Source organism: Corythoichthys intestinalis, chromosome 2, assembly GCF_030265065.1.
Source record: "Corythoichthys intestinalis isolate RoL2023-P3 chromosome 2, ASM3026506v1, whole genome shotgun sequence".
In the NCBI taxonomy this organism is placed as follows: domain Eukaryota; kingdom Metazoa; phylum Chordata; class Actinopteri; order Syngnathiformes; family Syngnathidae; genus Corythoichthys; species Corythoichthys intestinalis.
The window spans coordinates 24970516-24996328 of NC_080396.1; the positions used below are offsets into that span (position 1 = coordinate 24970516).

The 25813-nt window shown below is 39.2% G+C and overlaps 2 protein-coding genes across 5 annotated transcripts in view; one reads left to right on the forward strand and one right to left on the reverse strand.

Moving 5' to 3' along the window:
• The window catches only part of slmapb (sarcolemma associated protein b), a 19029-nt gene extending 17438 nt beyond the window's left edge, over positions 1-1591 (reverse strand). Inside the window, exon 1 of one of the 4 annotated variants that reach the window (XM_057825960.1) lies at positions 1330-1591. The gene's annotated coding sequence lies outside the window, so the exon portion shown is untranslated. Of the gene's footprint in view, positions 1-960; positions 1189-1329 lie in introns of those variants that run through there. The other 3 variants (XM_057825948.1, XM_057825938.1, XM_057825970.1) reach the window with 3 other exon arrangements.
• On the forward strand, positions 949-24408 carry LOC130909462 (ceramide synthase 5-like). Its single transcript, XM_057825983.1, has 10 exons — positions 949-1534; positions 2474-2576; positions 2764-2894; positions 3011-3068; positions 3151-3201; positions 3310-3402; positions 5148-5276; positions 22689-22795; positions 22920-23076; positions 23630-24408. Exons 1-10 carry the CDS (start codon positions 1359-1361, stop codon positions 23762-23764), a joined length of 1140 nt encoding a protein of 379 aa, XP_057681966.1. The 5' UTR covers positions 949-1358; the 3' UTR covers positions 23765-24408.
• The last annotated feature ends 1405 nt before the right edge of the window (positions 24409-25813 follow it).

The window sequence follows — 25813 nt, forward strand, 5'->3', positions numbered from 1 at the left end:
GAACAATATCCTTGAATTAAGAACATTTCTGACAAACAAGTTTTTCTTTTAAGATTAAATATACAAACATTTTGCGTAAAATAAGTCTGTTAAGCTTATTTACAGCTACCTGTTTTTAGTTCAAGAAATCTCAGTGAGTAAAATTGACTTGAAGCAATGTAGCAGTAGCAAAATTAGTGAAGTGTTCCCAACCTCCACAACATTGACCTCTTTTTACATTACCTACAGAGGCTGCTGCTGCTGGCAGAAAAAAACTTCTAATATCCCTCGTCTTTGAAGGGGGCAGGGGAGGCGGCATGCTGTATTTCTGTCGGGCTGTGAATGGGTGTGTGTGTGTGGGGGGGGTCAAGTCATCAGCCAATCAAAAGTGTGTTTGAGGGGAAAAAAATGGACTGGCACATTCAGCGAGTGAAAAGGGATCAGTGTAAGTGTGAACATAATGAAAGTACTGTAATTCACTTAATAATTGTAGGATCAATTCTTTTCTTACAACATATAAAAAGACAATCTAAATGACCTATATAACTGAAGTCATCATAATAAGGTTGCTTAAAAGTTGGTAGGGATAATTTGAGCATCCTGAAAAGTTGGTAGTGTTATGTCCCGACTCCCTACGCAAACCTACGCCCTTGCAGCTACACCATTTATACTTTTTCAAATGTTAGGTTTGCCATGTGCTTGCATGGCCTACCTTTAATGGGTTGCATCAAAAACAACATATAAAAACACTCGTGCTGTGTACTTTCTATGATTGAGATGGGCAAAGAAAATGATTTCATCATTGAATACTTATTAACTGTAAAATGAAAAGCGTGTTTTGAAAATATTAGTGTCGAAAGTGTCCCGGAATGACCCATGGTATGTGGAATTATATTTAGAACTTCAATGTGGAAGCGTCATAGAATGTGACGCAAAACGTTTACTGGCGACTTCCTCGCGTTTTAAAGCATTTTGACTTACCGTCACACTACAGTACTGGGTAGCACTCGTCAAATTTTACGAAAGAGAACAATTAGCTCTCAGGCCAGGTAAGGATCAGATAGTTAGCCGCTAGCTTGCACGGTGGCTTGACAGAGCGGTAGGCGGCGTGCTGTGGGCGGAAGGCGGCTAATCTGCGAGCTCAGTCCCTGTGGGCGGGCGGCCGCTCGTTCAGGAGCGTCATTGAAAAATTACTGCGGTGGGTGTTGCCTTGTAAGTGTCAAGCTAGCCGCCTTGCACAGTTTACTCTTAGGAGCTAAGTGGCGGTAATGCCTACTTAGCGCCAGCGCTATTCTTTAGGAAGGGGTGGGAGCATAGTAACTTTGTGGACTTTGGAAAACGCTGCCTTACTCGGTTAGGCTACAACTGTTGCTCCCCCGATGACTTCCTCGTTCTCAGCCTGGTTTTGGAGCGAAAGATTTTGGCTTCCCGAAAATGTTTCCTGGGCGGACCTGGAGCATCCACCACCTGGCGTGGAGTACCCTCGAGTGGGAGATATACTTTACGCCCTTCCGTTGGCTGTTGGTGTTTTTGTGTTAAGGATCCTGTTCGAAAGGTAAAACTCTGCTCGTGTTTGTCTGCTTCCCTCATTCTCTCATTTTTCTCTCGGGGGGTTTCATATGTTGGTCATTAAACAACACTCGACCACAAAAAAGTCTCGGATCTCGTGATCCCACGGTGCGCAACAGAGTAAGAGCTGGCAGAGCTACGTTCTATATTTGGATTCAAGAGAGAAATGATCCAGTACGGATCAACTTTATCAACAGAAAATGGAATCTAGCAATGTGTCAATGCATGACGTGTTTCACTTTTGAGTCTCATATGAGACGGTTGAGTCTGTTAGACCAGCAATTAACTAGAACTAGTACTTGTTGAACGTTAATTCCAAAACAAGGGTCCTTTCGGTCCTTCCATTGCATCATTCTTGGGAAACGTTTTGTTGAATTTACATGTGTATTTCAGAAGGGAGCAGCCAGAAAATGGGCAGGCCCAAACCATGACTGGGTTTCTCCTGAATCTCATTTTTTCCCCATGTTGGGGGAAACCATTTCAGATAAACAGGGTGGGTTTGTAAAAGGATGATGAACACTGGTCAGTTGAAACAGATCATCTTGTGACACCCATCAGCATTCTGGTCCGAGACCCTCCCGTCTCTGTCTAATATGCTCACATGACAGGTCATCAGGCACTGTTTGGACTAGGTGCCACATTCCCTGGGATTTCTGTTTTCCTGTGTCTCCCTGAAAGCCTCTTGTTTTCTTCTCCCGCTAACTAACACACATACATGGGTTTAACACAACTTTGTAGTCTAATGTGTGAAGTTTAACAGTTTGTCAATGAGTTGGTTAAAACTTAAGCTATTCCTATGTCTGGTTGTTAACTGCTCATTGACTCTTGCCCTGTCTAAATGCCTTGCTTAACTACATCAAATGTGTCCCTTCCCCCACTGTCATTTTTTTTTTTTTTTTTTGCCTTCGTATGTGTGTGTATACAGGCTAGTGGCCAAGCCCTGTGCCCACATACTTCAGATTCAGGCAGGAGTGCATCGACAAGCCCAGTCCAATGCTGTCCTGGAGCGGGTGTATCTGTCCAAAACGGTACATAATTTGACCCGTTTGCCTCGTCCGTCAAGACTTGTCTCTGTTACACTAGATGCACCAACGTAATCTCTGCACACACTGAGACTGCCTGCCTGGGAATTTGGGAGATTTATAATCTGTGGAGATAGTCAAAAGCAGGTAATTCAAGTCTTCGTTGTCCTCACGTCTTCGTTGTCCTCACTAGTGTCCAGATGCAAAGCAACTGGAGGGACTTTCCAAACAAGTGGACTGGGATGTACGAAAAATACAGAGATGGTTTCGTATCCGTCGCAATCAAGACAAGCCCAGCATGCAGAAAAAGTTCTGTGAGAGCATGTAAGTTTTGGGAAAAATTCTGCAAGTTTTTATATTTTATATATACTGTGGATGTAATATATAAATGTAGCTGAACTATTGATTAAAAATTAGCATCTCTATTTTATTCACTTCAGGTGGCGGTTCACATTTTATTTGGGGATTTTTATTTATGGCGTTCGTCATTTATGGGCAGTAAGTTGAGTTGAATTCTTAACAAGCACCATTGTATGTTTTGTTTGGTGGTTATAAACACTATTTCGTATTCTTCTCTCAGTCGCCCTGGACGTGGAATACCAGACTATGTTGGGACAACTATCCCTTTCAGGTTCATATATTTCACATTCTTAAGCCCATATTATTAAGTTATTCGGTGTTGTTTCCACACAGTAATGCCAGTGTTACAGCTCTTTTTATTTTACCCTTCCTCCCGTAGCATCAGAGTCCTCAACAATTCAATCACTATGTGGCTGAGCTGGCTTTCTATTGGTCTCTGATGTTTTCCCAGTTTATAGACATAAAACGTAAGGTGAGTCACCACTGGTCCTTAAAACTAAAAAAAATATATATCAGCAAAATTTCCAACAAGTACTGTCACCTTTGTCTATATATTCGTTATTGTCGTCGTGTATTCGAATTAGCTGATGACTAATTTTCTGGTAAAACAGGTTGGGCAATGAACGCAACAGTATCACAAAGCAGCTTCACATTTGCTTTTCATTGGCCCTTAAGCAGAGGTGGTTTGTAACGAGGTATTTACTGGAGTAACCTGTAGATTGAATAATAATTGTCAGAATAGTTTTGAGGCAATATCTTTTTTTTTTTTTTTTTTTCAAACGTAAAACTAGAGCTGGGAATCTTTGGGCACCTAACGATTCGATTACGATTCAGAGGCTCCAATTCGATTATAAAACGATTATTGATGCACCCCCCGCCGTTTTAAAAAAAAAAATATTTTTTTTAGTAATGTTTTGTACATTAGTTCTAAAATTGTTAAAAAATCCTCTCAGGCTAAACCAAACTACTATTTCAGTATCAAGTTAACATATAACAGTAAACAAATATACGAAAATAACAGTAAATAAAAAACTCCAGTCCCCATTCTGTATCAGCAGCTTTAAACTACATTCAGTTACTTTAATATCGTGAATCAACTGTTACAGTTGTTAAAATTGCTCCCGTTATTCCATAATTTCCCTTCTGTCTACTTTTGTCAAAGTTTTAAAACTATTTCATCATTTAAAGATAGATTCAAGACAAGATTCTGCCGATTTAGAAGTATTTTAGATAAAAAGTTAATTACGTTCTTTACAACAGAGCCTTCTAGAGAGGTCTACTGCTTTAAGATGGCGGCCGTTTACTTACGCCGGAAAGTCTGTCATTTCGCATCTCTGTTCAATAATACAAGTTCTAACACCGACGTCGTCTGTAATTTTGCATCTAGTTCTACATATATATGATATCTACTGTAGCCGTATGTTTGTAGCAACTAGTAACTGGGCGTTGTTTGTAGCGGCTGTCAGCCACAGTCAGGTATGATTGTTTTTTTTATCTAGCGGCATGAGTTGAACATGATATTTACTCTCGGCCTGTTCCTCATTGCGTCCCAAAGACCGCGCTGACTGTGTCTTACTTCCGCTTTACCTGGGATAATTCAACAATTGGAATTTGGATATTTGTGAATCGTTCTCGAATCTTCCATGGCCGAATCGCGAATAATCTAAGAATCGGAATTTCGCACGCCTCTAGTGTTTACATATTTTTATTAAGAATAGTTGGATTATTGCTCTCGTACGCAGTATTGGTTCAACTTGTATTATCTGACTCTGTTTTACCAGCCAAAAATACTTGTACAACTGTTGTGACTTTCTTATTAATTTAAGCGCATTTTCTCTAAATTTGCAAAGAAAGCTTAATACATCCGGATGGAAACCCAACCTTGGTTGGAGCACTAAATGCATGGGCCATCCCAAAACTGTTCCTACAACGTTGCAGAAGCATGGAATTGTGCAAAATACTGGACAATCCCGTGCTTCCAAGTCCCAACAACTCAACTGCCAACAAGTAATTAAAGTCATGAGGATTATAGTAATTTTTGTTTTCTTTTAGTCATCCTATCTAACAGTGTAATTTTGCTTGAATAAAGTTTTTCGTAACTATCCACCTCTGCCCGAATACATGGATCTTGTGATATATTACAAAACTACAAGTGTGCATATTAATTTCGATTTTTTTTTTCATTCTATCATTTTCTCTTCATTTCATCAATATCAGGATTTCATCATCATGCTTGTCCACCACCTGGCCACCATTTTCCTCATCACGTTCTCCTACGCCAACAATATGTTAAGAGCTGGCACTCTGGTCATGTGTGTGCATGATGCATCAGACATCTTCCTTGAGGTAAAGGAAGGATTTTTTTTTTTGTTTCTCTTTTGTACGTGTTCAGCACATCTGTTAGTCTCAAGTAGATTCATAGTAACCTCAGGTTGAACAGTCTGGGGCTGCAGCTATCGAATATTTTAGTAATCGAGTAATCAACTGAAAATTCTATCGATAAATCGAGTAATCGGATAAAACATTTTTTTTTAATTTTTTTTTTTAGGTAAAGAGCAAATATAAATATACATGAGAAAAAAAGACATTCAATCCAATACTGAACCATTTTCAGTCAATCAATGTTTTTATTTTCTCTGTACATTGTTGAAAACGGCCAACAATTGCATCTCAGATGTGACAATAAAAAAACACTGCTTTCACTCAAAAAACTTCTAGATCTTATTAAAAAAAAAAAAAAAATCTTACCTAAAAATGTAATTACGCTTGATAACACACATCACTTGGAAGCTGTGTTTTTCCCATGTGTTTCAATTGAATTTCCATTTGTGTCAAGCTGTTTTCAAGTTCTAGTTAAGTTTTAAGTTAGTCTAAACTGTAAGTACTGATTGGATTTTGAGTTTTTGCAGTGTTCAAAATAAATGTATGATACCTGCTGTATTGGAGCACATTAGGGACCAGTGCTACTTGGTGTTTTATTCAGCAATGACTACTGAGCTAAAACTGACAGTTAGCTTTATTATGTTTTAATTTTACACCCTCATTACTCTCTGCTGTGTTTTTACAGATTAAATAAAGCCTGTATGTAAGACACGTTAGCCACGCATCAACAGTGGTCATAATCAATAGAAACCTAGCCATCCGAAGGGCTAACGTTACGTGAGCTAGTGACAGTAACGTTATATTTATTAGCGCTGAGAAGTCTACTGCTTTAAGATGGTGGCTGTTTACTAACGCTGCCCAGTGGCGGCCGAGTCTGTCATTTCGCATCTCGTTCTAAATGCATGCGATTTCTATGAGACGCATCGGACATTACCTGCTACCAAACTAGCATCATGCGGACGTAGTTTTTAGCAACGTCGGCGTAGTTTGAAGCAGCTGTCGGCTGCAGTAAGGTTTTCCTTTTTTAAATTTGTATTCCTTCTTCCTCTACGTACGTGACGTCAGCGCGTTGTCCCGCATTAAAAGTAGTCCGGGCAAAACGTGATGCTTAGAGCTGGCAAAATTAAACGATTCCTCAAGGTGAATAAATTTACTTGGATCAGTTTTTAAACTCGAGTTACTCAAGTTGCTCGAGTATTCGTTTCAGCTCTAGAACAGTCTGTTAGAGATGATGCTTAATCATATTTTAATATTCTAAAATATGTGTAAAAGAAACTGCGAAAGATAAAAATGCATCTACTCAGCCCTTGATAACATGTCAGATGTATAACCATTTTTTTCAAGTGTAAAGGTCACTATGCAAAGATCCGAATGAACCTCAGGCATTAAGCTTCTTTAAAAGTATTTTAAAGTTCCTGTGACACAAAGAAGCATATTTATTTCATGTTACACGTAGGGATGTGCCGTTATGATATTCTGACGGTATGATAACCTTAAGCCAAAATATCACGGTTTCACAGTATCACGGTATTGCAGTTAGAGCTCTAAAATGTGTTACATTGAGATATCTTGAGGGGAAAAAAATAATTGAAAAGGATTTTTATTTTTCAAAACATATTAGCAAATTGGAACATAAGTATACTGTTGTTAAAATAAATTTTTAAAAAAATACAAAATATTCTGAACAAAATTAAAATAGATGCAGTCCTTTAGATGAGCCTAAACCCACAGCCACAGCTCGACATTATTGCCATCAGAAAAAAAATAATTATTTTCCATAAAAACCACATTTGCATGGCTCGTATCATGTTTACATTATACATACATTCTCTTTCTCAACACAGACATTTGCCAGAGAGAAAAAAAACACATGTTTTACCACTGCTAGATACACTAAACACACTGGAGTTAACTCGCTTAGCTGGTGGGAAACGTTCAGGACAGTGTTTACTAACCTTTAGTTTTGTATTAATGCGAAATAATATTGGAGGTATTGCCTCCTCGGCAGCCACCCTCCGCAAAAATGTTTTACATACCGCTTGGCCCTCCTCTAAGCCGCGCCCGTCTGTAACGTTTCTGCAGCAGAAGTAATCCCATACCAGCGATTTCGTTTTCTTCGATGGGGGAAAAAGTTCAGGAGTATCACCTCCTCCATCCATCGTGTACAGCTGACTCACTGACAATGAGCAACATCCGGTGGGGGAGGGTAGAGCCTTGCAGCTGCAAGCAAGGGATTTCTCCATGCATTGTTAGAAAAAAAATAGCTTAATACCTTAGGGATGGTATGACGGAAAATTTTCGCGGTTTTGAAACCGTAATGTTTTCATACCACGGTTTACCTTGAAACCAGTAATTGGCACATGTCTAATTACACGCGGTATTTTATGGACAATTTGGATGTGTGCCGAAGCGCTTGATATGTTTATTCAATTTTTTTAATCCCGGGCTACAAAAATGTGAGACTTGCGGCCACGGTCTTGGATTGAGGAAGTGAGCGAATGTGATGTTAACGGGAGACATCATCTTCACTATACAGCCATACTACTGTATGCAAAAGGACTGCGGATCCCGCTGGTTTTGCGGATTTAGTTTTCGCGTCATGCCAGCCCAATGTGCTGCAGGCTTTTGTTGCAACACCTGGGAGAGTGGTGTGAACCTTGCTAGGTTTCAAAAAGATCCTGTTCACTGCAAAGAATGAGCAAAACAAGTATGACAATGGAGCGACTATTGAATGGACGAGGAAGTGAATAAGCTATGTGTTTTATATTATGTCAAATACTGGGATCATAGCACACGTTTTAATAAGGAGGCGGTTTGCATTTTGTGGGTGACGATGCTCCCTGTGAACTGAGAAGGTGGGGGTGGCCGCCTCCCTCCGCGGACGACCGGCAGCTTGTTGCACACCATGGTCGCCGGCCGATGAGCGCCCATGCTCGGACAGCCACGCCCACTCGTCTGAGATTCTCTGTTGTGCAGAGACATCCACCCCTCTCGGCCCTCTTTGTGTGCCAGCCGAGATGGTGCTATTCTCGGCTTGGGCCAGGGGACCCCCCCCCTCTCGTCTGCGGTTCTCGATTGTGTCAAAAGTTCCATCCCTCTTGGCCCTCTTTGTGTGCCAACCAACAAAAGAGCGCTATACTAGGCTTGGGCTTGGGCAGCCATGTGCTCCGACTTCGGCCGGTTTGTTCACCAAGAATGCACCATTTTTGGCATTTATTTCCCTGCTGCGTCCCTGGCGACAAGCACTGCCTTCCTGCCGGAGCCGCAGCAGAGGAACGACGAGCTGAAACTTGCTCACCGCCGGTGACTGGCCGATCGGTAAAGACAATTGTCACCGCCGCTGTGTGTGACATAAGTCGGGGTAGTTTTGTGTGATTTTTTTTTTTTTTTTTTTTTTTTTTTTTTAAGTTGAAAGAGCCGCTCTGTTCAGATTAGCATGTAGCCTAGCTGTCATACTCCTCTTTTGTTTACACTCTTTCCTCCGTCTTCGAGTCCCTGCCGAGAAATGACAGGAGCCGGACTAACTCCGGTGGCATAAAATATCATTTGGGAGGTTTAAGAAGTCGGCAGTTTTGACTATTATGCAGTAATTTAGCCCTGTCGTACTGACTCAATGCATTTTTAATATTTCATATTCCATTTGGCACAAGACTGTTATTTCTCATGACCATACAATTTATTTATCCATCAGGGAAAAATACTTGGATACAAAGAATATCCTGTAAAAATAATTGAGTAGAAAGAAAAAACAATGTTGACATTTTACAGTGTGCTCTCGTCACCAGCGTCAAGGTTGTTGTCATTTTGAATCTTCCTCCTCCTCCAAATACGACTCAAACATATATGGCTGTATGCCACAGGCTGCCTCTGGATCGACAATGTCACTTGAAAGATCCTCACTTGAATGAGAATCGCGGAAAAACGCTTCCTCCTCCATTGGGCTGAATTCTAAATCTGCTGAAATTGCTATTCCGCCGACGGCATCATCGAGATGGAGACGCCAGAGCGCTATAATGACAGTAGGAGCTAATCGGCAGATTTAAAAACTCATTTCTGGTCATCTGCGCTTTGCCAAATTTTTGTATATAGTCGAATCGTCTCAAAATATGGTTTTAATTCCAATAATAATGCCACTTTTTTTTTTTTTTATCGTGTCACAGTTAAAGAGTAATGCATTGCATTGAATCGTATTTAATAGTGTGTGTTCACTAAATGTACTAGTGTGTCTTGTTGCAGCTTGTTATTTTGTTGCTAAGTGCTTACAAGTTAGTTTGTTCACATTTTGGTTTCCTGACTATCGCTCGTGACCTTTGACAATGATGCACAGCAAGCTGTTTGGCTTAACTTTTCCTACTGCAGTCTGTGTAGGTTTGCAGACTTAATCCTGATTAACTTTGGGCTTGCCCTGATTGTCAGCCGTGTAACGAGCTTGTCCACATTTCACTCCGTGCCCATTTTTCCATAATGAACTTTTGACTAGTGCGAGATGTTGTAGGATTTTTTTCTACAAAAAAAAAAAAAAAACATGGGGGGGGGGGGACAAAACTGCCATTACAAAGAGAAGGGATTTTTTTGTCACATCCTATAAAAGGCCAGGTATTCTAAAGACATAACTACGTATAGACCCTACTCACCAACGTCACAGAATGCAGTGCCGCTGTATCCGGCCGCCATATTGTCCGTCTTTGTTTATCCGTATTCTCAATGGTTTCAATTTGTCGTGCAATTTATAGTGCAATTCATGGAGGCCCCGGTGCTTTCAGACGCTGTAAACTCATTGGATGCGCTGCATAAAAGGCGTTATGTGGAAAAGCTTCAGTCTATCCATTCGCCAGATCCATATTTGATGCCTAAATCGATATTTTTCGACCCGCTGTATTCGCCCTCTCTGCCTGACATCTGCTACCCTGATATCTACAACTATCTTGTCCACACAAAATCAGCCTATTCTCACGAAAGTTTGAAAAACTTTAAGAGCAGCACTCTAAGCAACATTACCCCGTGTGACCCTTTACTTCCAATTTTCTAAAATGGCGACAATCTATTAAAAAAAAGTTGACTGCAATGGCCGACGCTTCAAGGATAGGTGGATATTGGACTATTTCTTCAATAAAACACGCAACAACTGTGCCTGCCTCATTTGCAAAGAGACAGTCGCTGTTTTCAAAGAGTTCGAAGTGATGCGATAATGATATTACTGAACAAGACACGCTGACATGTACGACAACATTACAGGGAAGATACGCAGCGAGAAATTATAGCAACTTGAAGCTAGTTTAATTTCACAGCAGCAGTATTTCACAAGAGCCCGAGTGTCGAAAGAGAACGCCACAAAGACGACTGTTGAAATTATGAATTTAAAAAAATAATAAAGCAAATGTGACACACAGAAGGGCTTGCTAAAATTTGTTTAAATATATTGTTCTATGTAAATCAGCCAACGTAGCCCAACGCATTTTTACCACACCAAATCTGGCCCCCTTTGCAAAAGGTTTGGACACACCTGTTTAACTGATGATCTGTAGACGAGGCCAGCTTCTTTCACTTGGTACCAGCTAAATATTATTCAAAATGTAATGATGGTGGAAGAAATAAGAATCTTGAATTTGAAACTGTATGTTGTCGGCGATTAGCCTCGCAATGATCTTAATTGTGGTTGTCAGCCCAAAACCCTCTAAATATATATTAAATGTATCTTACCGGATATAAAATGACTACTACATAATCTGTGGTAATCGTTTGGAGCCCAGTTTTCTCGTCTAATTGCAGCAGTCCATCTCGCTCTCCTCTCCGGGTCTCTCGGAATACGGTAGAAATTCAAGTCTCTCCGTCTATCTTGTCTGTTATTGCAACCAACCGCCACACACGCCTTCACCATTTTGATTATTAATGTTAATGAGCAGAAAAACACGCCATAATAGGGGGAATTTACGTAGCGGTAATGCGTCAACACGACGAGTTGACGGACAATATGGCGCGGAGGCGTGGTTGTGACGTCATGTGAGTAGGGTCTATATGTATACAAGCAACTAAATTGCCAATTTTTTTATGTCGCTATGCAGCTATTAGCCACAATAGCTTAACAGTATTAGAGTAAGCAAGCAGGACAGTTTCCCTTGGTGGTTAGGATTGGTGATGGCATGAAAATAACCTTTAAAAAAATGAAGACAAATTCACAATGATATCATCATCCACTCAGCAAAATTGGATGAATGAAAATTTTGACATTGTAAACTGAGGCTCCTTAGCCCTTTAAAAAAAATCCATAAATAAACCACTTTGTTATTAATGCCCCAGGGGCTTAAATTTCTCTGCTACTTTTTTAAAAATAATGATTAACTCTGATGAAGACACCAGAGGCACTAAGATATTGATACATATAATTGCTTTTATTTAACTGTAATGTCCCTCTATTTATTAGACCGCCTGGAGGAAGTTCTCAAAAACTCGCTTTGTTGTTGTTCTTGTTCTTTTGGAGGACATTAAGTAACTCCTTCACTAACAAAAACATATGAAAAATGTTGTTTATGTTGTTCGACTGCTAACAACTAAAGAGTGAAAAAGAGTAGAAACATTTTTTAATGATGAAAGATGGGAATCTAAGCTTTCTGTGTTTCCTGTGTTCATGTAGCAATACAATATTGTGTGGAGCCTGAAAGAAGGGGATGTCTTGTTAGATGATGTTTGGTAATGAATTAGTTAATACAGTATTACTACTCCTCCATTATTTGTGACAGAATGATTTTATAAGCACGTATGTGCAATAATACTCTAGTTTTTTTTTTTTTTTTTTTTTTTACTCTGCTGTTTTAGATTAATTGTGGAATTCAAATTGCTACTCCTCTGTTATTTTTAGACGGATCCCAATAAAATTTACATGCTAGGGATGTATACGCGTCGGTGCTGGAGTTTGATTTTTTTTTTTTTTTTTGTCTCAGAGCTGATTAATTAGATTATATGCGGAACTTAAATTGCTGCTCTTCTGTCATTTATGGATAAAAATGAAATTTGGGATTTATATTCATAGTATGTATACAAACCAATCCTCGGAGCCCTGTTTAAGTTTTTTTTTTTTTTTTTTTTTTTTACTCAGGGCTGATTGATTAAATTCCTTAAAATTTGCAGACTTATTGTCGCCTGTAGGTTCTGAGTTAGCCTGTTTGTAGTTCATTTTGAACTTTCATTCATCTTCCATTCCGCTCATCCTCACGAGTGTTGCTGGGATGCCAGAGCCTATCCCAGATAACTATGGGCAGTAGGTGGGGTACATTTGTTGCCAGTCATTCAAAGGGCACAAAGAGACAAATATTCATGCACCCACTCATACCAAAGACAATTTGGAGTGTTCAGCCAACCATGCATGTTTTTGGAATATGGGAGATAAACCGGATTACCGGGGGAAAAACCCACGCCGACACAGGGAGAACATACAAACTTACAGGAAGGCCAGAGCCCGGGCTTGAACATTTGATCTCAGAGCTGTGAGGCGGTTTACATATTACTCATCCACTATGATGCCTCATTTTGACAGCAAAAAAAAAAAAAAAAAACATTATTTTACCATACCATATTTTCCACACTATAAGACATACTTAAAAGCCTTCAATTTTCTCAAACACAGACAGTGCTCCTTATAATCCGATGCGCCTTATACAGTGCCTTGCAAAAGTATTCGGCCCCCTTGAACCTTGCAACCTTTCGCCACATTTCAGGCTTCAAACATAAAGATGTGAAATTAAATTTTTTTGTCAAGAATCAACAACAAATGGGACACAATCGTGAAGTGGAACAACATTTATTGGATAATTTAAACTTTTTTAACAAATAAAAAACTGAAAAGTGGGGCGTGCAATATTATTCGGCCCCTTTACTTTCAGTGCAGCAAACTCACTCCAGAAGTTCAGTGAGGATCTCTGAATGATCCAATGTTGTCCTAAATGACCGATGATGATAAATAGAATCCACCTGTGTGTAATCAAGTCTCCGTATAAATGCACCTGCTCTGTGATAGTCTCAGGGTTCTGTTTAAAGTGCAGAGAGCATTATGAAAACCAAGGAACACACCAGGCAGGTCCGAGATACTGTTGTGGAGAAGTTTAAAGCCGGATTTGGATACAAAAAGCTTTAAACATCTCAAGGAGCACTGTGCAAGCCATCATATTGAAATGGAAGGAGCATCAGACCACTGCAAATCTACCAAGACCCGGCCGTCCTTCCAAACTTTCTTCTCAAACAAGGAGAAAACTGATCAGAGATGCAGCCAACAGGCCCATGATCACTCTGGATGAACTGCAGGGATCTACAGCTGAGGTGGGAGAGTCTGTCCATAGGACAACAATCAGTCATACACTGCACAAATCTGGCCTTTATGGAAGAGTGGCAAGAAGAAAGCCATTTCTCAAAGATATCCATAAAAAGCCTCGTTTAAAGTTTGCCACAAGCCACCTGGGAGACACACCAAACATGTGGAAAAAGGTGCTCTGGTCAGATGAAACCAAAATTGAACTTTTTGGCCACAATGCAAAACGATATGTTTGGCGTAAAAGCAACACAGCTTATCACCCTGAACACACCATCCCCACTGTCAAACATGGTGGTGGCAGCATCATGGTTTGGGCCTGCTTTTCTTCAGCAGGGACAGGGAAGATGGTTAAAATTGACGGGAAGATGGATGCAGCCAAATACAGGAACATTCAGGAAGAAAACCTGTTGGTATCTGCACAAGACCTGAGACTGGGACGGAGATTTATCTTCCAACAGGACAATGATCCAAAACATAAAGCCAAATCTACAATGGAATGGTTCAAAAATAAATGTATCCAGGTGTTAGAATGGCCAAGTCAAAGTCCAGACCTGAATCCAATCGAGAATGTATGGAAAGAGCTGAAGACTGCTGTTCACGAACACTCTTCATCCAACCTCACTGAGCTCGAGCTGTTTTGCAAGGAAGAATGGGCAACAATGTCAGTCTCTCGATGTGCAAAACTGATAGAAACATACCCCAAGCGACTTGCAGCTGTAATTGGAGCAAAAGGTGGCGCTACAAAGTATTAACACAAGGGGGCCGAATAATATCGCACGCCCCATTTTTCAGTTTTTTATTTGTTAAAAAAGTTTAAATTAACCAATAAATGTTGTTCCACTTCACGATTGTGTCCCACTTGTTGTTGATTCTTGACAAAAAATTAAAATTTTATATCTTTATGTTTGAAGCCTGAAATGTGGCGAAAGGTTGCAAGGTTCAAGGGGGCCGAATACTTTTGCAAGGCACTGTATATGGATCAATATTGGTTAATCATTCGGGGTGAGCCATCTAAGGCACCCCAAGATTCGATTCGATTACGATTCAGGGTAGTACGATTCGATATTTGAACGATTATCCATAGACTTCATAATATATTGACAAGTCACGGGGTGCAGGGCCAATCCATATGGGGCCTATTTTGAAAACCTTCAAATTCAAATATTTTAAAAACCAAAGCTGCTACCAACCTCAAACCAAGACAGGCACCTACCTTAGTCATATATGAGTCTCCATGAGCAGCGGCATGAAAAAATTTAAAGTCGTTCCCTTATAAAAGGCCAATTGATTTTAATTTTTATATAAGTAAAACAAAAGATAAAATGGCTATAAAATTATCAGATTTTACATGAGATGCACAAAAATCACCAAATGCAGAGATAATCAATTGTATTTTCAGGATCAATAGCAATATTTAACATATAAGTTTTTGCCCAAAATAGCAACTTAAGTTTTTTTTTAATTTACTGCAAGTTTTTTTTTTTACAGCTAATAAATCACTCAATTTACCATCAGAAACTTAATACTTGAGGAAAACATGCAGAAATAAATAATATATAGATTTTAAATACATTTTATATACAATCACAACTTATTATAGCATAGAATAGCCCTTTATTATTATACAGTTGTACGATGAAATTGTGGAGCATCTCCCTTTACAGTGCAGGATAAGACTCCAAGGCTCACTCCAAGGCCTTGTTCTTCTTTGCTTCTGAAATCACATCCTTGGAGAAGTTCACACCAAAACAGTTGAAGAGGGACCGCCAGGAACTCCAGCACATGCTCTTGTGCTTCCTGCACATCAAGGAGTCCCACAGCGACATTCTGAAGGACGCCGTGTGGGCCATGGGGAGAGCTGGCCGCTTGAGGACCGCCCGGCCCGTCTCCACGTCGCTGTGTTCCTCCTTGCCCGTGGTCATGGCGAGGAGCCTCAGCCCGGCGACCGTGTCGGGGTTGATGACCGTCGTGATGAGCCTGACACTCTGCTTCTCGATCGAAGAGCGCGCCAGCACATTCTGGGTCAACTTGTAGCCGGTCTTGACAGACTTGTAGTTCTCCCACTTGACCAGCACCTTCAGGCTCGAGAATCGGGCCGACCTTATCCTCTCAGGCTCCTAAAAAAACATGTTTGTTTTAGAAAGATAGGTGTTTTTATTCATCTTTTTTATAAAGTGAATAATGCTGGCCAGTTACTTCAGCACCAGGAAACCTGGGCAGCACCATACAGCCGTTGTTGTGGAAGCTGCTGTAGATGTTCTTCTAAAGGTGCATGGGGTCAAAGTAGACGAAGATCTGCTTGCTGCTGTTGGCGTAGGGGTTGGTGTAGGACCAGGTGCACATGGGGAGCTCAAGGCAATCGTAGTTGCCAGCATTGTTGGCGCGGCCCTTAAAGCTGACCGAGTGGAAACACAGACAAAGAGCTTTATTCGTTGAAAATTCATCTGAATAAATGCTTAAATCCCTGTATTCTTTATAGATATGGAAGTAAAACAGTCTCAATTCTGGGTTAAAAGCAAAAAAAAAAAAACGTGCAGTTACCATTTATTTTCCGTAAATATTGCGAACTATGACGCTAGTCAGTAAGCAAATTAGCGGCCACCATATGTAAACAAAGAGCTTTTTCTGTTGAAAATTCTTGTGAGCAAATGCTTAAATCCCTGATTTCCTTATAGATATGGACGTAAAACAGTCTCAATTCTTGGTTAAAAGCAAAAATCAAATAAAAAACGGGCAGTTAGCATCTATTTTGCATAAATATGTCGAATGTGCTGCTAGTTAAGTCACTGTGGCGCCCCCCCCAGTACAACAAAGAGCTTTTTCTGATAAAAATTCTTGTGAATAAATGCTTAAATCCCTGAATTATTTATAGATATGGACGTAAAACCGTCTCGATTCTTGGTTAAAAGAAAAAACAAAAAAAGGGGCAGTTAGCATTTATTTTATGTAAATATGTCAAATGTGCTGCCAGTTAAGTCACTGTGGCGGCCCACTTAGTACAACAAAAAGCTTTTTGCGTGAAAATTCTTGTGAATAAATGCTTAAATTCCTGAATTCTTTAAAGATATGGACGTAAAACAGTCTCAATTCTTCGTTAAAAGCTAAAAACCAGGCAGTTATTTTACGTAAATATTGCAAAGTATAATGCCAATGCTGTAGTGGCTAATTAAGATTTTTTTCACGTTTCAAAATGCATGCACGGTATGAAAAATATGATAATTACCTTGAATCCTCGAACAAATAACTCCTGAGCCAATCCTTCCTGTTTGTATGCAGTAAAGCTTTCGTACTTTTTCAACCTAAGTCCGGCGTTAAATATCTGCACGTGACCGACTGCTAATAAACGAAGCAGAGTGTGAGACGCCCCCCGTGATGCAGTGAATGGCTACTGTGTCATGTCAATACATTATGAAGTCTATGGATTATTACAGTATTAACGATGATCATGATTGTCATGCATCTTTCCCCACTACCTATCAGGATTTTTTTTCTTCTTACTTTGTGGCTACTTCATACTTTTAAGCAAGGTATATTTGTCGGTATTCATTAATTAAAGTAACCAAACAAATTCATGTCCGTTACGTTTTTTTTTTTTTTTTTTCCCCAATCAGCTAATGATCCAACAGGAACAATGGAAACATGCCCATAAAACACAAAGCTGCCCCTTAAGCTGCTCTTTTTCACAAGGTCAAAAAAACATTAAATGTTTCAAAGGCAGTACGTACTTATTTCTCTATTAACAATACAATACAAATTACTCTGGTGGAATGAATGCCACATTTTCTGAAAAACAAAGTAACTTGAGAAATAAATAAGACTTATTAGACTTCTTTTTACCAAAATATATTGATTTCACAGCTTTCTGTACTTTCACCAAATAAAAAAAAACACTTATTGCGAGCAGCAGCAGGAGTGTTCCTGTCATTAAGTTAATATGGAAGATGATCATTATTGCTCATTATGCATCATAATCGAATCGTCACATGTCGAATCGTGATGGATAAAAAAAATCAATGTTTTGGCACGCCGTTATTAGTCATGGCTTGACATCCCCTTTAGCGCAGCTCTATCTAATGGATGCATAGCAAAACCCCAACCTCTATTACTAACTACTACTGCGCCTTATAATGCAGTGCTCCATATGTATATATATATATATAAAGGGTGTAACGGTACATGTATTTGTATTGAACCGTTTCGGTACGGGGTGCTCGGTTCGGAACGGAAGCGTACCAAACGAGTTCTGACGTAATGTAACCCTTACTTTTCGAGGCTGTGAGTCGATCGGGTTACAGTTTCTTTGTGTAGATTATATTTACTCCGCCTTCTCTACTATAATGAGGACCAACATGGTAGGACAGTATATAACCCAGAAACGTTCAACGGCGCGACAACGTGGCCGCCACGAGAACACAGTGAAACACGGGCGTTAAAGTCAATCAGCAAATGCACACCAGTCGCAGTGCGGCCGCGTGTTAGATGCCCCAGAAGCGGCTCAATGCAACGCACGCGAAAAGAACGGCAGAGTTTATTATTTGAGGCGGGACGCGGCCCTCCTGCGTCAATACTACTAGCTAGGATCAGGCAGACTGGAAGTCACTCGTGTAAAAATATGGTGGATCCGGTCGATTTTCAAACCAATATGCAATTGTAACCCACTTTTTGAGTCCATCAGATCTCTTGAGTGGTAGATCGGGGCACAGTTGACTTGTCTTTGTTGATTTACTGCTGTCTTCTCTGCTATAATAATAACCAACACGGTGTTCAATACAAAACCCTCCTACCACAACAAAACAAGTCGGAACTGATATTCACATAGGAACTAAAGTTATACTACATAAAATATACATTATAAATGAATACTACATCACATTTGTAAAATATAAACACATAATAAAATAAATAATAGCCCATTTAAATAAAATAAATCGAAATGTGCTAAAACACCTGTAATTAAATAAGAATAATACACAGATCCTGCTTATACAATTAAATTTATTAATTTCTGTGTGGCGCTTTAACTTGAGAAAATCCACCAATAAAGCTTTTGAAAACCGTTCATAAGGGGGAAAAAATGATTCATTGAGGCATTTCATTTGTTAACATGTTAAAATCTTTGTCATTGGGATTACTTTTCTCTTTAGCACAGGACTTCTTGTTTCTTCTTTCTTTCAGAAAGAAAGCTGACCAATACGCGGGGTCTGAAAGGCAAATTGTTGTTGGATTATTATCTTTAAATGCCCGCTACTTTTTGAGCAGAATTCTAGCTTTGTATAGACCCCAATCACCAACGTCACACTATCACGTGATCGCTGTATTGTGCCGCCATATTGTCCGTCATGTGTGTCCGTATTGTCATTGATCGTAGTTTCTAATGGTGGGTTCACTTGCAAATTATGGAAGCTCCGGTGCGTTCAGACGCTGTAAACTCATTGGATGAGTTGCATAAAAGCCGTTATTTGGAAAAGCTTCGGTCGATCCAGTCGCCAGATCCATATTTGATGCCCAAACCGATGTTTCCTCCCGTCTGGTCCCGTGCCATTCGTCAGAGCTCGTCCTGAGACCATAAAATTTCCAATCATACTCCAGTTTATGTCACGAAGAGGAGTCTGGTACCCAAAATCGGCACCGGCCCGAGTATAAACCGACATTTGGTCAGCTGAGCGTCACCGTTGTCACGATTGTAAAATGAAACTTGATCGACAGCGGCCGATGTGCCGAAAAATAGCTGCCCCGCGTGAAATGTCCCCCCTGACGGGAGCGTTTATTTATAACGCTTTATTGACGTGAAAACATCAAATGTTTTCATGGACGCATTACAGTAATGGATTTACGACTGTAAGATCAGTTTTAAATAATTAAATTACACAAAATATTAGTACTGTATTTTAGTAACAAATCGTGGACTGGGCCACATAACCATCTTTGAACAGAAATGTATTAGTCTACAGGTTTTCACGACCATATCCTCATGACAATCACACAGGTATGACATTTATTAGTTCAAGCAGGGTAAAATATCACATATTCACAGTACAAGAAAGTAGTTTCCGTGTGGGCGCTCCCGTCATGGGGGACATTTCACGCAGGGCGGCTATTTTTCGGCACAACACCTGTTGTTGCGCTCACCTTCTTGCTGCGCGACCGTGGCGACGAGCTTCGTAGTCTCCGTCTGATGATGTCTGCGATCATGTTGGCATCATATTGATGTTTTCGCCGCTGTCTGACGGTTGTCGACACAAACGCATCATGGACCGAGATAAACAAACCGTGCTGCTTTAGAGATTTGCCCTTTTAACAATGGGCACACAGCAACTACTAAAATGACCGTTTATCTTCTCTGTTACTGCAACCAACCGCCACACATGCCTTCACCGTTTTGATTAATCAATGTTAACGATTGTCAGTAAGGTTTGTGGGTTCGTTTACTAGGCGGTGATTCCTTAGACAAGCAGAAAAACACGCAGTATGTAAGTAGGAGGAATGTACGTAGCGGTAATATGTATGTAAACACGATGAGCTGACGGACAATATGGCGGCACCAGTCAGGGAGACGGAGTTGTGACGTCACGTGATTGGGGTCTATAGGCTAATGTTCCTATTGTTGAAAGCACTAAAGTGTGTAATAAACAACTAGCACATTTTTATTTTGCATTTTGTTTTCTTACTGTACCGAAAATGAACCGAACCGTGACCTCAAAACTGAGGTACGTACTGAACCGAGATTTTTGTGTACTGTTACACCCCATATATCTATATATATATACATTAGAGCTGTCAAAATTATCGCGTTAACGCGCGGTAATTAATTTTTTTAATTAATCACGTTAAAATATTTGACGCAATTAACGCACATGTCCCGCTCGGAAAGTATTCTGCCTTTTGGTAAGTTTTACAGCTAGGCTTTTTGCGCTGTCCAACAGCGAACTCTTGTGGTCGCTTTGCGACATGGTTTATTATTTTCTTCTTTTCTTCATTATGGCTGCACGACGTCTCGGGCTGATAATGTTGTGCTTATATGATCCTTGGACAAGATTTGTCCGTAAGTATGGTTGTTGTAAAGAATGTACATATTAGGTTAGTAAGCGAAATGTTATATTTTTTGTATGAGACGCTTTTTGTTTATGTTTAGTGTACCTGTATAGCGTGCTAAGCTAACGTTGTTGCTAATGCAATGCTTGTGTACTTTTATTTTGTAGTTTTACGACGGTCTAAAGAGGACAATGGTTTGAGGCCATTTTATTAATAAATCAGATGAAAAAGGAAGAATTCTAATTATTAAGGCGTCGTTCACTAGCTGTCTAGCTTTGGAAAAAGTAGACGCTTCGGAGTGAGGACAGCATAGACAGATTTAAATGCCAGGAGAGTGAAATGCCCACTACAGTCCTTATGTATGTATGTCCTTATGTCCCGTATGTTGAATGTATATATCCATCTTGTGTCTTATCGTTCCATTCCAACAATTTATTTTACAGAATATATATATAATTTACAGAAAAATATGGCATATTTTATAGATGGTTTGAATTGCGATTAATTACGATTAATTAATTTTTAAGCTGTAATTAACTCGATTAAAAATTTTAATCGTTTGACAGCCCTAATATATATATGTATGTATAAGTATGTGTATATATATACATATATATATATATATATATATATATATATATTGTGTATATGCGGTGGGGAGAACAAGTGTTTGATACACTGTGTGTGTGTATATCAGACATGTCCAAAGTCAGGCCCGGGGGCCAAATGCGGCCCTTGGTCAAATTTCATCCGGCCCCCAGCCTCTGTCATAAAATCAATAACATCTGGCCCACATACAGACTTTATAAATTGGTCAGCAGTACTGCAACCAGCATATGAAGTAGCTTACACACGAAATGCTGCTCCTCATTTACCCACTAAAAGGCAGCAGCATTTTAACCCTTTATTGCCAAATGTATTGCATTTGATACACCTAAAATTTCAGGATTTTCAGACTAATTTATAATTTCTTTTTGAAAAAAAAAAAAAAGATGGATGCAAGTCGACACATGCATCTGCAGGTTCCATGAGAAAAAAACATGATTTAGCATGGGTTATAGATATTAGAACGCTTATTACACATATTCATTTTGACTTTTCTTTTCACAAATTTGAAAAAAAGGTTTCATTAGGACCTTAATATTCAAATTTTGGGATTCTCTGATAATTGCTTCATGTTGCAGGTATTTAAGGGCTAAGCAACATTACTCCGTGTGACTCTCTACTTCCAATTTTCTAAAATGGCGACAAAGCACTAAAAAAAGTTGACTGTGATGGCCGACGCTTCAAGGATAGGTGGAAATTGGACTATTTCTTCACTAAAATATGCAACAACTGTGTCTTGCCTTATTTGCAAAGAGACAATCGCTGTTTTTAAAGATTTCAATGTGAGGCGATGTTACCAAACAAGACACACTGACATGTACGACAAGGTTACAGGGAAGATACGCAGCGAGAAATTGAAGCAACTTGAAGCTAGTTTAATTTCACAGCAGTAGTATTTCGCAAGAGCCCGAGAGTCGAAAGAGAACGCCGCAAAGGCTAGTTGCGAGATTGTTGAAATTATTCATTAAAAAAAATAATAAAGCAAATGTGACACACTGAATGGCTTGCTAAATTTTGCTTAAATATATTGTTCTATATATATTGTTGTTGTTTCCGATAAGCATTTGCTTTTCCCGTCTTCCTTGTCTGTCTTCGTCTTTCCTTCGGGTAAACAAATTCCACACTCTGAAACTGTTAATGATTTTGATGATGATGATGACAATAAATTCATTCATTCATTCTACGTAAAGGATGTCAGCCAAGGTCGGCCCCCTACATTTTTACCACGCCAAATCTGGCCCCCTTTGCAAAAAGTTTGGACACCCCTGGTGTATATGAAAACAGTTTTTAAAATATGCTATTCATTGAGGGTGTGGCTTTTAGTGTGGAAAATACGATAATTCTTGCTCTTTTTTTTTTTTCCTTTTAAAAGTCATGGTATCTTCTTTATTGTTGGTTGTTTACTTTTATATTAAATGGCTCATTTACCTTCACAGGCAGCCAAGCTTGCCAACTATGCCAAATACCAGCGGCTGTGTGATGGTCTGTTTGTTGTGTTTAGCATCAGCTTTTTCATCGCTCGACTTGTCATCTTTCCTTTTTGGTAAGACAGAAACTGTATTTTACTGAGTTTGTCCAATTGTAATCATAAATGCCCTTGCCGCATCCAATATATTTGGTATACCGGTACTCTAATGTCCTGTATATATTTGTGCATTTTTTTACAGGATTATTCACAGCGTTTTGATAGAGAGCTGGGAGATTTGTGGCCCGTACCATGCCTGGTGGCTTTTGAATGGCCTACTGTTCGTCCTGCAGACTCTTCATATTATCTGGTTCTACCTCATTGCGCGCATTGCAATTAAAGCCATATTCAAGGGAAAGGTAAGTTACTCGTGATGGCCAATGCATACTGTTTTGGATACTGTATTGATGTGACTCACAGTTTGATGACTTCAAGACCAGTATACTGTACTTTACAGTGCATGTATTTAGTATATACTGTAGAAGGGCATTCCGTTATTTTGTACATGTCTTGAGTTAATTATAGATGCCCTTTATTGTATAATGAAAGTAGCCTGCTATGTGTCTCCTGTCAATCAGTAACGTATTATGGGAGTATAAAACATCTTTGAAACAACCAATGTAGTGTTATACACATAAATTAGACCTGCTCTTGATTCCCGTGTTGTCTTTCTGTAGCCGATGACCGTATTTTTACACATTCATCATTCAGTTTGAATTTAAAGTGGCAATTTAGAGGTATTTATCAATAGAAACTAAACTTGTCTAAATTAACATCATTTTACTGAGGTCAAATGTAATGTGTAGTATAGGTTTTATAAAACGTCTAATACTTCTCTTGCATACTCATATACATATGCACTATTGACCTCAGCTACCCTTTGTCTTTGTTTTTGTCTTTATCGTGTGCTAGGTGGCAAAGGATGACCGTAGTGACATCGAAAGCAGCTCAGACGAAGAGATTCATTCCAGCAGCAGTAAACACCAAAATCAAACAAGTGGCCCCAACAGTAACAGTAACCTCAATGGAGAGAAACATAACCACTAAGGAAAAGTGTGGAAAATGTAGTTGTATGGATTTGTTCACTTCCATTGTGCCTTTGCAACTCACCTTGTCACCTTTGACCATCATAGAAGATAACCAAAGAAAAGACTGTGAAATGCAGTTGATCCTTTTTACACTATGTGATGTTTACACGTGCTTCGTGCTTGCAAGAATGACCAGAAAAATTGTTTGAGCAAACAAGACAGGTTTGCCTTCTTGCTGCATATGTATGCCTGTGTGCCGACAGTAAGTGTGTACGTTATTATGGCAGAAATTGCGTTGTAAAACATATCAACACAACTGTCAATATCATTTCATGCAATGAATTACATTTTATTACTGATGGTTGCTTTTTTTTACTGCTGGAAATCCCTGAATCTGCCAAACTGAGAACAATTCAGAGATCGTTTCCAAATACATTTTCTTAATAAAACATTCTTGTACCAAAGCAAAGAAATAGTAGGATTTGTGTTATATTGTGAATTTTCAGATGAACTTGATTTTCCAATTTCTCTGAAACATTAAATGCATTTTGTGATTCGCAAGCTGTTTTCCTTTATCACACACATTGCACTTTGAATATTAGTAGAATTACATAAGACTGTCAAACGTATTGTTAGGCTAGAAGGGTCACAAATACATACACGTTGCTCCAAGGGCGTAGGTTTGGTCTTAATATTAGTAGGGACGATATAACAGCATAACCTGCATGTACACTTTTTGCTGGGGACGGGACATTAATAAGACCAAACATATTTGGAGAATGGGGGTCAGGGCTACATTTCTCTCCAATATGAACCTCATTAATTGATAGGCTAAATGATTAATGCAAAATAAATCTGTATTGACCTATACTAACTTTCACACTGCAAATATATAACGTCTTAATTTAATCATTTTTAAAAAAAAATCTAGTCAAATAATTTTCTCCATCTTTGAATGTTAAAGGCTAGTTAATTGATTAATGCATCAGATTCTTCCACTTACTTTAAGTATTACTATTAGTTCGTATTGAGCCCATACAACTAAAAGTTGGTCCTCTTTCACCAAAATCAGTCAAAAAAAAAAAAAAAAAAAATCAAATAATGTTTTGAACAATATTCTTGAATTAAGAACATTTCTGACGAACAAGTTTTTCATTTAAGATTAAATAGACGAACTTTTTGCTGAAAATAAGTCTAAACCCTAAGCTTATTTCAGCTAGCTGTTAATTATTTCAAGAAATCTCAGTGAGTAAATTCGACTTGAAGCACTGTAGCAGTAGAAAGTAAAATTAATGGAGTGTTCCCCACCTCCACAACATTGACGGCTTTTTACATTACTTACACTGGCTGCTGCTGGCGGGAAAAACAATTCTAATATCCCTCGTCTTTGAAGGGGGGAGGGGAGGCGGCATGTTGTATTTCTGTCCGGATGTGAATGGGTGGGGGGGTTCAAGTCATCAGCCAATCAAACGTGCTTTTCAGGGGGGAAATGGACTGGCACATTCAACAAGTGAAAAGGAGTCAGTGTAAGTGAACATAATGAAAGTACTGAAACTGATTTAATAAAGGTAGGATCAATTCTAACCTTACAACATACAAGAAGACAATCTAAATGACCTATGTAACTGAAGTCATTATATAATGTAAATAAGGTTGCTTAAAATTTGGTGGGGATAATTTGAGCATCATGAAAAGTTGGTAGTGTTATGTCTCTACCGTCCCATGCAAACCTACGCCCTTGCGTTGCTCAGCACTGAGGTAGTTATTCACTACCTAATTGGTAGCACATGTTAGAACTACCTACATGCCAAGTCTGGACTTTTAAACAAATGTTTATGATGTTCAACTGCTGATAACTAAATGAAAAAGAGTGGAAACAAACTTACTGTGTATGATGAAAGATGGTAATCTAATCTTTTTGTAAAGTTATGTGTTCATACAGCCATAGAACAGTTTTGTGGCACTAGAAACGAGGACGTCTTATGACATGATATTTGGAAGTGAATGAGTGAAATCATCATTCTCTGAAGTACAACACTTGAATCACTTCTAGTTTTGACAGTCTTTT

What these genes read in the sequence shown, in the direction of transcription:
- LOC130909462 (XM_057825983.1), top strand. Translation starts at nt 1,359, where the DNA reads ATGACTTCCTCGTTCTCAGCCTGGTTTTGGAGCGAAAGATTTTGGCTT. An exon ending in TTAAGGATCCTGTTCGAAAG is followed by an intron (nt 1,535 to 2,473) that starts GTAAAACTCTGC and finishes GTGTGTATACAG; the next exon opens with GCTAGTGGCCAAGCCCTGTG. An exon ending in GCGTTCGTCATTTATGGGCA is followed by an intron (nt 3,069 to 3,150) that starts GTAAGTTGAGTT and finishes TTCTTCTCTCAG; the next exon opens with TCGCCCTGGACGTGGAATAC.